The 14,430-nt window shown below is 35.0% G+C and overlaps 1 protein-coding gene across 6 annotated transcripts; it reads right to left on the reverse strand.

The window, feature by feature from the left end:
- Positions 1–3,807: 3,807 nt before the first annotated feature.
- On the reverse strand, positions 3,808–8,251 carry LOC103334977 (putative FBD-associated F-box protein At5g56700). 6 transcript variants are annotated; one of them, XM_089054235.1, is made up of 7 exons: positions 7,954–8,251; positions 7,794–7,870; positions 7,277–7,369; positions 6,649–6,741; positions 4,720–5,694; positions 4,492–4,635; positions 3,808–4,260 (listed from the first exon to the last, which is right to left on the reverse strand). In XM_089054235.1, the coding sequence occupies exons 2-7, from the start codon at positions 7,821–7,823 to the stop codon at positions 3,955–3,957; spliced, it is 1,641 nt and encodes a 546-aa protein (XP_088910361.1). In that variant the 5' UTR covers positions 7,824–7,870; positions 7,954–8,251; the 3' UTR covers positions 3,808–3,954. The 6 variants fall into 6 exon arrangements, with proteins under 6 accessions (XP_088910361.1, XP_088910362.1, XP_088910364.1 ...); XM_089054236.1 differs by having other exon boundaries at positions 4,720–5,691; positions 7,954–8,247; XM_089054238.1 differs by having other exon boundaries at positions 4,720–5,691; positions 6,649–6,738; positions 7,954–8,240.
- Between the last annotated feature and the right edge of the window lie 6,179 nt (positions 8,252–14,430).

The following is a 14,430-nucleotide window of genomic DNA, read 5'->3' on the forward strand; positions in this document are numbered from 1 at the left end:
TGCCAAAGGTGATGTCGTCATATATGATGCAGAGGCATGTTTTTTATTTTTATTTTTTTATATATGTTATTTCCAAATTCCCACATGGATTATCCACATGATCGTGCCGTGGTTTGTATTCGATTGTTTTCAGTTACTTGAAAAACAAAAATGATTAGCATCCATGCCAAGTTTTCAACCCAACCTCATATAATGAAGAAACCAAGATACTTTCTCAACCCATCACAATACCTCCACAACATAGTGAAAAGGGTAAAGAGGTCAAAAGAACAAACCAGGGTCTTATTTTTTTACAAATTTATAAATAAACCCAATCCTATACATGTATTTATAAAAAAACCCAAGCACTATTTAAACATAGAAACACACCCAAAATCAACCCCAAAGTCAACTTTTTGGGTGTGTTTATAAATGAGTTTTGAGTGTGTGTAATGATGGGTTTTGGGTGTGTTTATATGTTTAAATAGTGCTTGAGTTTTTTTATAATTTCAACCTCCATTTTGGGTATTTTAGTGAAACTCCCTTATTTTTTCTGGTAATTAAAGAAAAAATTAATGGCCCAATCTTAGCTTCCTTAAGAAAAATAGTCTTTTAATTTTGAAAAAATTTATGCCGATGGTCCATGAACTTTGACCATTGTTACAAGTGGTGTGTTTTAGTAAGGACATATCCATATATATTATAATCATAATTAAAAGTGATCACATGCCTTGCACATGACCACTAAATTAGCCCATTTTGTCACCAGCTCTCCAAGTGTTTGATTAAGCTTTGAATTACTTCCCCAAATCGACTGCAAGAATTTCTTATGATCTCCAATGCAGGTGATCATTTTTACTGGATAACAAAAGTTAAAAACCTATTCTTGTAATTAGGTTGCACACGTGCTGATGATTTTGTTGGACTGCATACGGTATCATATTGCAAGAAATACAATTCATGTAAATCTGGGTACACTTCACATTGCTGAATTTCCTATTATATGTAAATGATCCCACTGGAAATTCAGCAATGTGAAGTGTACCCAGATTACATGAATTGTATTTCTTGCAATATGTTACAGTATGCTGTCCAACAAAATCATCAGCACAAATGCAACCTCATTACAAGAATAGGTTTTTAACTTTTGTTATCCAGTAAAAATGATCACCTGCCTTAGAGATAATATTAAGCTAAGGACAATTTCATCTCTCAAGTTCATAAGAAATTCTTACAGTCGATTTGGGGAAGTAATTCAAAGATCATAAGAAAAAGCGTTTCAACATTCAAGAACCGAAGGCTTTCTTGGCCACATACATGGATATCCATTAAAGGTCACCATTTGCTTCAATTAATTATATGATTAACAGAAACAGTTTGAGCTTTCCTAATCGAGTTTCATTAAATAGAAGGGCAAAACCATATTACATCAAAATGAACTCATATAATTGAGTTCACACAAAATGTAATATAAACAGACATAGAGCCCACTACAAATAAAACTAACAAAGTGTATAAAGCCACATGCTGAGTGCCTACATAACGGCAAAAAGCCCACACAAGGCAAAAGCCCACAAAACACAATTAGGAAACCCTAACACCGTTAACAGGTATGTGCTGCACAATCCTACAGCCACAAGCCGCGCCACCATAGCAAGTTGACAGCCACCAAAGAGAAACCAGTAACCAACAAAAAATGGTGGTGAGCAAGTCACCCAAGCTACACCTAGTAGGAGTAGTGCTACCATAATCCAAGCAATAAGTACTATTTGCATTTAAGGGCATCCCAAACTCCATCAGTTCCACTGAGGATATACAACGGAAGAAACATCTGTGGAGTCAAGGAGCTTATGATAGTGGTTAAGACCAACCTATGTGACACAGCCTCCAACAATGAGGAGAGAAAATGCATTGCAGCAACCTGTAAAGAGCACCAGAAAGCGCTGATTTGCAGACCAGAGGTCTCATGTTCAAATTTCCAAGGCATCATAGTTGTGTGTATGTGAGAGAGATCACCCTCCCTATAATTTAGTGACTAGAACGGATTTTACACAAAAAAGGATATTCATCGGTTACAATGAAATTTCTCTCTAAAAAAGGAAGAATGAAGCTTAATTTTGACAAATAGACTATGCATCTAAACATAGAGGTTTTGTTTGTCGAGATTCTCCCAAAATTTGTTTTAATTCCATATTTTTTATATATAAAAAATTCAACCTTAGAAGTGCACCCATCAATTATAAAGGTGGGTATCAAATTGTTGGGGATAGCATGATTTTTCACAGGATGTTCCTTGCATACCTTTCATATGTCTGGATGTTTACGGAGATGCATTTTGAACAAATTCTTTTAGATCAACTGGGGGAATACTAGGGCTTCGAGAAGTTGTTAGGTAGAAATCAAGGCATCTAAGAACAAAATTGTATCTGTTATTACTTGTAGACATTTGACTTCACATTCATAAATTGGAGGGAATGGGTTCGCAAAAGTTTGTTAATTCCACATATGTGAATAGAAATCCTCTCTTTACAATTCTCATTTGGGTGTGACATGAAAGCTAAGCAAGCTAAAAAAAATTACAGTGATCAAAGTGAGATGTTAACATATTTAGTCGAACATAATCAAGCTTAATTAAATTTCTTCACGGATTCTTTGCAGTGCAGGGCACCATGAACTCTGGCTGCTGTGCTTGGCCGCCAAACTGGCTCTTAGAAGATGCTTCTTTCTCAAAACACTTAGCCCCTGCTCCACACACAAAGATGATGGCCTAACAACTGATGCTTGGTTGTTAATTCCGCAATTCATGAGCTCAAGAACTTGCTTTAAATCTTGCCTTCTAACCAAATCTTCATTCTCACAACCCCATTTACTTTTGCAATGGCCTCCGTTAATGCATTGCTTGTGATCACATTGCTCTTTTGATTAATCCGAGTCCTGCCATGCCGAAATAGTACTCTCTTGATCAGACCCATTTTTCATAACTCTGCTTGCTCTGTGTGTGTCTGTGTGTTTGATTAAGCTTTAATTAATCCTCTGCTTACCAATGAACATTCCATTGTCATGGAGCTTTATATAGTAATTGGCAATGTGGGTTATTGACGTCTGGTTTGGAACTGAAAGTTTTGATATTAAATTAAACGGTAGCAGCCATTTGACTTTGTTAGGAAGTTAGCCCAATTGTGTTTTAGCTGTGATAATATTCGAAGTCAACAGGGTCAAGACAACCACCAAGCTTCAAATGCACCTTGACAAAGAATGAAGCAACAATGTATATCAAGTTTACGTTATCTCCTCACGCAAAGAAGACCTAATCGGACTGATAGGGAGAGAGAAACAAAACATACATATATAACCCCGTTCTATATGCAAACCAACGAAGAAAGTACGGAACGAGAATAAAACTTAGACAACACTTACGCCTCAAAAACTTAATCTAGCATATAATGAGCCAACAATGTATATCAAATTTATACATCATAAATGTCCGTAACATCTAAATTAACGGAACAAGGCACTGTACTTAGTAGAGTGCTTAAAGGATCTCTTATATTCTTCTCTATTCTATTGTTTAAGTGTTTAATCTAATACCTGCCGACTGTACTACTACAGTTATTTTAATAAAAATAGTGTTTTCATCTTGTTTCCCTTTGTAGCAGCTCAAGTATGTTATATGAAAAACAAATAAGACATTTTTAATAGCGGTTTTGCTAAATCCAGAACAGTTAAGTTGATGAATAATAGGCAATTTGAAATCGACCAAAAGAGATCACGATTCAAATCAAATGCACACAATTTTCAGATCGAAATGCAATTCCATGCAGTGCAAAATAATCGAAATGCAACAATCTAATTATAGAATGAACAGTAAAAAAACTTCGGGGAACAAAACAAAAATCGACTATGGTTTAAGCCTCGCACAATCTCGATATAATTTAAGCCTTGCACGATCTCGATATAATTTAAGCACTGTACTAACTACAGGCATACAAATTCAACAGTTGAAGGCAATTTTGTTTTAATGAGTTGCACAGCGTGCTCTCTTGCCTCTGCCTCATCAGAGAGTTCTTCACTACCCGGTTCACAGGGATACGCCCAACGTCGGAGAGGATCAATAACAATTTTCTCTAATGCAGTAGCACTCTTTATTAAGAACAAGATATGATCAACAGCAGATGCACGCGCACGATACCCGACTATTTCTACTACCTTGAGGTAATGATGGGGGCATTTCGCAGCTTTCTTTATTTTTTCTATGTCCTCCAGGGATACAATGAAATCCAACTGCGCCAAGAACAGAAAAAAAGTGTTAAGACAAAACAAGAACCAGAAGGAATGAAGTCTATTAGCATGTTTCATCACACAGCATAATTTAACCTTGTTTGTTTTTGTTGTACTTTTCATTCTTCAGAATTGCTAATGGAACCAAAAGAAGATGAACAAAATCACCAAAAGTGCCCATACAAAGACTTACATATAGTTTTACCATGTAATCTACTGAGTACACGCATATACCTTCAACACAAGTCTTTGCAAGAAAGGAGATGCTTTTAGAAAAGAAGTTAAATGATGAAGAGCCAGACGGTAATCCGCACGAACTATTAATTCCAAATGCTTGAGATTTGCCAGCATAGGAAACACATGTTTCGGATTATAATCCTGAAAACCAAACAAGGAACAATGAGCTACATAATCCATAAAAGAAGAAAAGAAAACCAACACATCATAATTACATATACTAACCACTCTAGTGATTGTCAGCATGAGAATCTCCAGTTGCGAAAGGCAGCATGAAAGTTGGCTAGAGAAAAGCTCTATGAATGCACGGGGGTTGGAAATGTAGGAAATGGACACCTCTACAAGCAATGGTACATTAGTGAGAAGCAGGTTTGTCACACTTCCGTCATATTTAAATGAAACAAGGTTTGCCTCACAAATCTCTATGCCTTGAAGGCCAAGACAAGCTCCTATAGCTAAATGCTTCAATGCAGCCGATGGACGAACAACTCTTAAATTAACCAAACTTTTTGTTCCGTACACAGTTACCCGTTCAAGAACTGCACAGTTGGACAAGAAGTATTCAAGAACTTCATCAGTAACATCAACCCATTGGAAATGAAGAACTTTGAGGGACTGAAATCCAACTTTGTATCCACAGGGGTGTAGACTTGGAATGTAAGAATACAAGCACTTCTTTTCGAGACCTAATAGTTTGTGGGGAAACGCATAGAAATTTAATGAAGCACTGTCCAATTGTGAAAAAAACTTCAACACGAGTGTTGTAACTCCCTTTTCAATTGCAAACTGAACCCATTTGTCAATGGAACTTGTAAACCGATCATTTAGTTGAAAGCAAACACTGAATTCCTCGATGTTTGGGCCTCTATGTCGTTCCACCACACGATTCACCCAATTGACATATCTACCACTTTCCAGGTCTCTTAATTTTCGTTTGAGGGCTACGAAGCGGCAGATATTGCTACCAACATCAAAGTTAGCATCAAAGTTGAGAACCATAGTGGACATCCACACATACTGCCAACGTTTAGAAAGGATACTAGTAGCTGCGGCTTCCTTTAGTGGCAAGAGAGACAATATACTGACAAGAATTTCATCTGGCATCGCACTAATTCTGTCCAACAAGTTGTACACACCTTTTTTTCCCTCATTCTTTCCTTCACAACATCTGCGTCGCTTTCCCAAGTTGCACTCGAACTTCTAATTTCATGATTCAATCACATTGTTATATTCAATTTACATAAAGAATAATAAACAAAACAATAATAATAACAATAATACCGACCAAAACACACCTATATACAAGAGAAAGAACAACGCATTAAAATTTTCTACAAGTTAGATATGGAGAAATAAAAAAGGACGCTACTTTTAAACCATTTAGATACCAGCGTAACTGGAAAAAAAAATTACAAGGGTTCCAATTTATACAAGTTTAATAATGGGAAATGAAAAGGATCCAACTTTCAAACCAATTAGATATTCCAGATGTAGAGAATGTGCAAGGATTGGATTAGTACGGTTTTTCCCCAAAACAACAGCTCAACCGATTACATTACAACAGATTGGTTTGGTTCAGTTTTGACTAACATCTCAGGGGTAACCAAACCAAACAAAACCATTGGTGGTCGGTTTGATTTTGCAGGTTCGGGCCGAACCCAAATCCATTTTTACAGACCTGCTACTGACTTTCAAAACATAAAATGTCCAGTCAAACCCAACCTGCTTACAAGTACTAAGCATTCTATCAATTTAAAATTTTCAAAACATCAACATTTCATCAACCAATCCTAATTTCCAGCATATCAAACCTTCAATAACTCATCTAAGTTCCCTAATTTCCAGCATATCAAACCTTCAATAACTCATCTACGTTCACTAATTGCCAGCATATCAAACCTTCAATAACTCATCTAAGTTCACTAATTTCCAACACCTTAAACATTCACCAAGCATATCCAGGATATTCACAATTCAGCAAGAAGGAAACAGAAAATTAATTAGAGTGTGAGAGAGTATTAAAGCATGACACAGCAGAAATAAAGACAAAATCTATAAGAGAGATCATGAAACAACAGAAAAAATCATTGACAACAAACATCAGCAATTTTACGAGACTAATGCTAACAGATATCCCAAGTTATCAGAGCTCACCACTAAGTTGTATACACCCTTTTCCCCCTCATTCTTTTCCAAGTTCTTTCCTTCACTACATCTGCGTCGCTTTCCCAAGTTGCGCTCGCACTTCTAATGGAAGAATCAGACCAGAAAAACAAACAATTTAAAAATTAAAAAAACAAAAAACTGGAAAAGAGTAAAGACATTTACTGGTTAATCATCTCTCTTTAATTTCATGGTTTCATCACATTGTTAAATTTAACTTACATAAAGAATAATCAAAAGAAAACAACGAAAACAACAATAAAACCAACCAACACGCACCTATATACAAGTGAAAGAACAAAGTATGGAAATTTTCTACAAGTTAGATACGGAGAAATAAAAAGGATGTAACTTTTAAACCATTTAGAAATCTGGGTAAACAAATAAAAAAGATGCCAACTTTATACCGGTTTAACATCTTGGAAATCAAAAGGATGCAACCTTCAAACCAATTGGATATCAAAGATATACAGAATGTGCAATTTGTGGGTCATCTAAGTTCACTGATTTCCAACACATTAAAGATTCAGCAAGCATAGCCAGCGTATTCACTTTCGACAATTCAGTGAGCATGAAACAGAAAGTTAATAAGAGTATCAAGTTATCAGTCAGAACTCACCACCGAGTTGCATACTCCCTTTTCCCCTTCATTCTTTCCCAAGTACTCTCCTTCACTACGCCTGCGTCGCTTTCCCAAGTTGCGCTCATAATTCTAATAGAAGAATCAGCCCAGAAAAACAAACAAATTAAAAAATTTATATTAAAAAAAAAATGAAAAAAAAGCAAAGACAGGAATTTTACTGGTTAATCATCCCTCTTTAACTTCATGGTTTCATCACATTATTAAATTTAACTTACATATAGAATAATCAAAATAAAACAATCATAACTACAATAAAACCAACCAGAACGCACCTATATACAAGAGAAAGAACAAAGGATGAAAATTTTCTACAAGTTAGATATGGAGAAATAAAAAGGATGTAAATTTTAAACCATTTAGAAATCTGGGTAATTAAAAAATAAAGGTGCCAACTTTATACCGGTTTAATATCTGGGAAATCAAAAGGATTTCAAACCAATTAGCAATTTTAAGAGACTAAATGCTAACAAATACCCAAGTTATCAGAACTCACCACCATTGGGACTGAGTCAGATTGATCCATAATCACCACGAAAGCAGCAAGCACACCACCCGTTAGCAATTCGAGGCCTAGTTAAATCCATATATAAATTTTAAAACAAATTATGTGAAGAAAGATAAAAATTAATTTAAAAATTGTTGAACAGGCTTACCAAATCTCTGAGACTGAGACACTGATCAATTAGAGTGTGAGGGAGGGGATTGAGAAGATCGGCTGACTTGGTTCGGAAGGGTTAGGCGAGGGACTGAAAGTGAGGCATCGCGGCGAGAGAGAGAGAGAGAGAGAGAGAGAGAGAGAGAGAGAGAGAGCCTGAGATGCTTGACTGAGGAAGAGGATTCGGTTGAGTTATGTTAGACCGAAAAACAAAAACAAAAAGATTCGAACGTGAGAGAGACATGAGTTCAGTCCGAGTCCGACTCGGACTCGTTTTAGGTTTACAATCAAAAGCGGAAAGTACGGTAGAATTATGGCTTAAAATAGGGAACCTACGGGATAACTGAGGTGTGCTTCCCTCCTAAAATAAATAAATTTTTTTTTTGTTTTTTTTCAGGTGTTGACATATTAGGACAAATATGAGCCCTTCGCTGCTAGAGACAATTAAAATGTAGCATGATATTATATTTTATAAAATTATTTACTAGATGGCTAAATATAGACCTCACCACCTGCAAATAACCTAAACATAATCCACCTATAAAATTTAGCCCACCATTTATAGTTTTTTAAGAAATAGTATTGGGCTATATTTTTACCGTCATCGAGTAGTGGAGGGCCAAATCATAACCCCCTTAATATTTTATTAATTTTTAGAATATTCTTTAAATATATTGAATAATTTAATTAAAATACTATCTTAGGCCTTATTTAAAAATTATTTTAGAAGAGAAAAATATTTTTTGATAGAATTTTAAAAAAGGAAAGTATTTTCAAATATGATATCATTAATTTAAAAGCAACAACAGCCCACCCAAAAAATCAAAACATTAATTTTAAAACAACAACACAATGATTTTAAAAATAATAAAATAAGATGGCATGTAACCCACCCAAGAACCGAGCCATCGCCCAACCTTGAAATCAAGATGACGTTCGCGGATCCCTGAACTAGCTATGCTATAGCCTATAGTAGAGGAATATGAAGTGACGTCCCTGTGCCATATGTACTTGATTGTTGGAGAGGGAGGCATGGGTCAACGTTGTTACCAACTAAGATTTTGCCTCTTTCGGGCTTCCCTCTTTCTTCATGATGTTTTTTTGGGTTCAACACCTGTTTAAAAACGTGGAAAAAACAGGACTTTTTTCCTCTTCCTTTCTAGATGGCAGAGGGAGCTACTTTAATGGAATTTCTTTATTTATGGGGTGCAGATGATCACTTCCCCACTCATTCCCTTTATGCAATTGTTGTGCCTAGTCTTGCCACATTCGAGAGTTTAGAAGTTGAGATTGAATCACACATTTGGCCCTTTCGGCTTGCTGACTGGATTTGGCCCACTTACATGACACATATAGCCCATTTGTTAGAGATGAGTTTTGAGTGTGAAATGGCTAAATGTGAGGGCATTGTTGGAGATGACCTCAGTTGTCTTATCACATCTCTTCTCCCTCTCCTTTGTTTGAATTTTCTGCTACCTTGCGAACCATCTGTTACTCATCAATAGGGGTAGGCGCGATCCATTTGGTCCGGTTTTCACCTCACACTGGAACTGAAATCGATATTGTTCAACCGGTTCAATTCGGTAAAGTTTTGGTGAAAAAAATTATGAAATTGGAGTTCCGGTTTTGGATCGAATTTTTTATATTATATATATTTCAATTTTTTTTTTATACAAATTCCAACTTAAATTTAATTTCTTGTGCTTAAAAAAATCACAAATGACCCAATTTCATGTAACGATAGATGATTGGGCCTAGAAAAGATAGGTGCTTTGAAGTTGGGCTTAAGGAAATATTAATTATAGGATTAGAAATTTACCATTAGACATAAATAATTTATTTTTTAAAGATTTTAAAAAAATCCGATATAGTCTAGTCTAGTCTAGTCTGATTTTGTAAAGTGTGAAACTGACACCGAAATTAGTTTGAACCGATCCGATCCGATCCGATTTGGTGTAGGTTTGTTGGCCTTTTCAGTCAACACGATTTTTTCCGTCCAATGCAATTTGGTGTTCTGATTTTCCGCGCTTAATGCCCACCCCTGCTCATCAGTCCCTCCCCCCAACACCCCACCCCCCTCCTCCCTCCTAGATCCATGCAACTTCCTACACCTTAATTCTTTTAAGATCCATTTGATTAGTTGAATACTTGACATCTTCACTAGATCAAAAGATTCTTAAACATTTTTAGTGAGAAAACTTCCACAACTGGAAAATAGGAAGAATCGCACGCACTCATAAACGAAAGATTCATCCATTTTCGAAGCTTTGGCGGTAATTGCAACGAAGAACCCACCAATTTACCAAGAAGTGCAAAAAGGCCCAATCTGCACATTCCCTCCAATTTATGATGTGAAGTCAAATGTCTACAAGTAATAACACGTACAATTTTGTTTTTAGTAAATGTTGACTTGATTTCTACATAACAACTTCTCGAAGCCCTAGTATTGCCCCTAGTTGATCTCAAAGAATTTGTTCAAAATGCATCTCTGTAAACATCCAGACAAACATCCTGTGAAACATCATGATATCCCCAACAATTTGATACCCATCTTTATAATTGACGGGTGCACTTCTAAAGATTTTTTATATTATAAATATATATATATATATATATATATATATACAGAGAGCTTCCATTGAGGATCCTCAAATAAGCTTATTTGAGGGACACCCCTTGTAGGGCCCACTCCGGATTGTATTTCACTAATCCAAACCGTCTATTTTGTAGATACACATTCAAAGATCATCTCTACAAAAAATCACTTGAATCCGATATCATTTGACCATTCAATTGAGTTATTGAAATTTTAGTACTTTCTTGAAGCACCGTATTCATTGATTTTGTAGGACACAATTGGATGTCGAAACGGTTTTCGATTTGTCTAATTTTTTGTAAGGATGATCTATGAATGAAGACCTAAAAAATATATGATTTTGATCATTGGAAAAAAAATTGTAGGGTACCCTAAAGGCTTCCCTCAAATAAAATTATTTGAGGATCCTCAATAGAAGGGATATATATATATATATATATATATATATACAGAGAGCTTCCATCGAGGATCCTCAAATAAGCTTATTTGAGGGACACCCCTTATAGGGCCCACTCCGGATTGTATTTCACTAATCCAAACCGTCTATTTTGTAGATACTTATTCAAAGATCATCTCTACAAAAAATCACTTGAATCCGATATCATTTGACCACTCAATTGAGTTATTGAAATTTTAGTACTTTCTTGAAGTACCGTGTTCGTTGATTTTGTAAGACACAATTGGATGTCGAAATGGTTTCCGATTTGTCTAATTTTTTGTAAGGATGATCTATGAATGGAGACCTAAAAAATAGATGGTGTGGATCATTGAGAAAAAAATTGTAGAGTACCCTAAATGGCGTCCCTCAAATAAAATTATTTGAGGGTTCCCTCAATAGAAGGGGACTGTATATATATATATGGGATTAAGTGAGAGTTGCATATTTGGGTCGAATACATACAGGGCGGATTCCGACTTTTAGGTGACTCTAGGCAATAGACTAAATGAGGTCCATTCTCTTAATATACAATTGCAAAAAGAAAAAAATAAAATAAAATAAAATGATTTTACGTCTCTCGTAGCGCGCGTGAATAAACAAGGTAATATGCATATGGGAGGACATAAAAAATAAAAAATAAAATCGGATTAGATATTTAATATCATGAAGGAAATTACAAATTTACCAACCAACGTTCCAGCAATCATTAGAAGCCAAGGAAAGAGTTTGTTGTTTGCTTCTATGGGTGTGTGCTGGAGTGTGTAAAGTATGGGTGGGTCTCTCTGTGTTTTAGTTCCTATTGGAAATTGAAAAAAATAGTTTGCTGGATATGAACAAAATATAAAGAAAAATTCATAAATCTCAAAGACAAAGATCAAAAAAGAAAAAGTGTGAGCTTTTCAGTGAGAGATTCTTAGGGCTACAATATGAAAAAAGAGGGATGAGAGAACTAAAAATAATGGATGGATTGAAGAGAGATTGGGAAAACAGAGAATAATATGGTGCTAGATTAAATACAGAGTATGTTCTTCCATGGAGAAACTAGGAGCAGGCGCAGTTGTGTTGGAAAAGAGGAAGCGTGTTGGGGTTTCTACTAGGAAGAGGAATCGTGTTTCCTCATTTAATTTCATTGTGTGTGTGTGTGTTTTTTTTATTATAAATAAATAAAAAATTGAACGCTGGTAAATATATATATAAAATTTGGGCCCCCTTTCTTGGAGGCCCATGGCCATGGCCCTTCCCGCCGCTCACCCCCAAAGTCGGCCTTGCTAATATATATCAGAGGACTTTAATCCTTAAATTGAATAAAATTGTATGAACTCTATATACTAAAAACATTGAGACATATTAGGTGAAGATTCAAATAGCCAAGACATCAAATGCCATGTTAAATTAAAGGAAGGATAATATGAGTCTCTAATTATATCCAAGCATCTTTAGGAAAGAAGTAGAAATGCATGTTTGTAAAATATAACCACATACATCGATTTTGCCTTGTGCATGATATAGAATATGTTTAATTCCTTTCTAGTTGCTATTGCATTGCAAACTCTATATATCATTTTGTTTAGAGTAATGCTATACTTACCACATTTTTATCTCATATTTCTATACAATATGATGTGGCATGTCCATATTATATGACACATCAATTAAATCAATGAAGTGTATTTTAATTAAGACAATTAGAAAAACAAATACTGGAATAAATCATAAAAGAAAAGAAAATATTAAATAATTTTAAGGGAGTTTCACTAAAACACCCAAAATGGAGGTTGAAATTATAAAAAAACCCAACACCCAAAACACTTTATAAACACACCCAAAACCCATCATTACACACACTCAAAACCCATTTATAAACACACCCAAAAAGTTGACTTTGGGGTTGATTTTGGGTGTGTTTCTATGTTTAAATAGTGCTTGGGTTTTTTTATAAATACATGTCTAGGATTGGATTTATTTATAAATTTGTATAATTTTAATTGACGTGACTGTCCACCTCAGCTGCCACATAAGATGGTATATGGATGTGATATACAAATGTGGTAAGAGTAGTATTATTCTTTTGTTTATACCTGGTTCCAACATAATTCTATATATAACTACGTAATTCACACGTCACTCACACGTGCAATTCAACATGTATAATTCATGTCACTTACAGGCAGTGACGTGTAATTCAACATGTACAATTCATATCAAGGACTAACAATGACACGTGTAATAATGATGTCATGAAATAATAGTGACATGTGTAATTCATTGCATTGACTTACACTGACATTGTAATATTGTCTTCCTTGTTCTATACTTTCAAAGAACCATGATTCTTCAGTTACCACTGTGGCAGGAAACCCAGAAAAACATACATCGCTTGAGGCTTAGCCCTTGTTGATATATTAATTTCAAAGTTTCGTCTTATGCTACTTTTCGGAAGTTTCAAAATTTAACCTTGTTTGTTTTCTGTTGTACTTTTCATTCTTCAGAATTGTTAATGGAACCAAAAGAAGATGAACAAAATCACCAAAAGTGCCCATATAAGGACCTACACATAGTTTTATTAGGGCTGGACTTGGTTTGGTTTAGTTTGGTTCGGTTTTGAATCCAAATTATGTGTCGAACTGAAAAACCCGGTTTACTGAAAATCCAAACAAGTACCGAACAATAGGGTGGGGAAACCAGTCATCTCGATTAAACAGTTATCTCAATTTGGTTTGGTTTGGTGCACCAAAAACCTGCTTTTGTATCCTCCCAAACTCAAACATTCATTCAAAACCTCAAAAAAAAAAAAAAAAAAAAAAGAATCTATTAACTCATATGCATACAGTTTCCTGAAAGAAAAAAAAAAAATCAAACTTGAGTCTAATCTGCACAAATTTGTACATTGATCTAATGGGAGTATGCTTAAAAATACTTTTATTTTCTATATTGGGACAAAACAGAGGTGTGAGTTTCTGGGTTGGATTTTGCATTTTTGAATATTTGATTATATTTTGTTGGCAATGATTACATCATAATGGTTGCTAATTGCAAGCTGATAGGTAATGAGACAACTTGTATTAGAGGATTATATCATGGACCAATAACAACTTTTAAGAAATTAACCCAAAACACCTATCATATTTTTCCACCTTGGACCAAAAATAGAGTCATATTTTTCCACCCACTAATTAACCCAAAACACTTATAAAAGTCACATTTTCAACAAGATTACACTGACCAAAGTTACAGCAGCTTATAGCCACTGCCCTGCATCACAAACCCAACCTGCTTACAAGTACTAAGCATTCTATCAATTTAAAACTTTCAAAACATCAACATTTCATCAAACAATTCTAATTTCCAGCATATCAAACCTGCAATGACTCATCTAAGTTCACTAATTTCCAACACAATAAACATTCACCAAGCATATCCAGCATATTCACAATTCAGCA

The sequence above is a fragment of the Prunus mume genome, linkage group LG6 (genome assembly GCF_029339155.1).
Source record: "Prunus mume cultivar Tortuosa linkage group LG6, ASM2933915v1, whole genome shotgun sequence".
NCBI classification, from domain to species: domain Eukaryota; kingdom Viridiplantae; phylum Streptophyta; class Magnoliopsida; order Rosales; family Rosaceae; genus Prunus; species Prunus mume.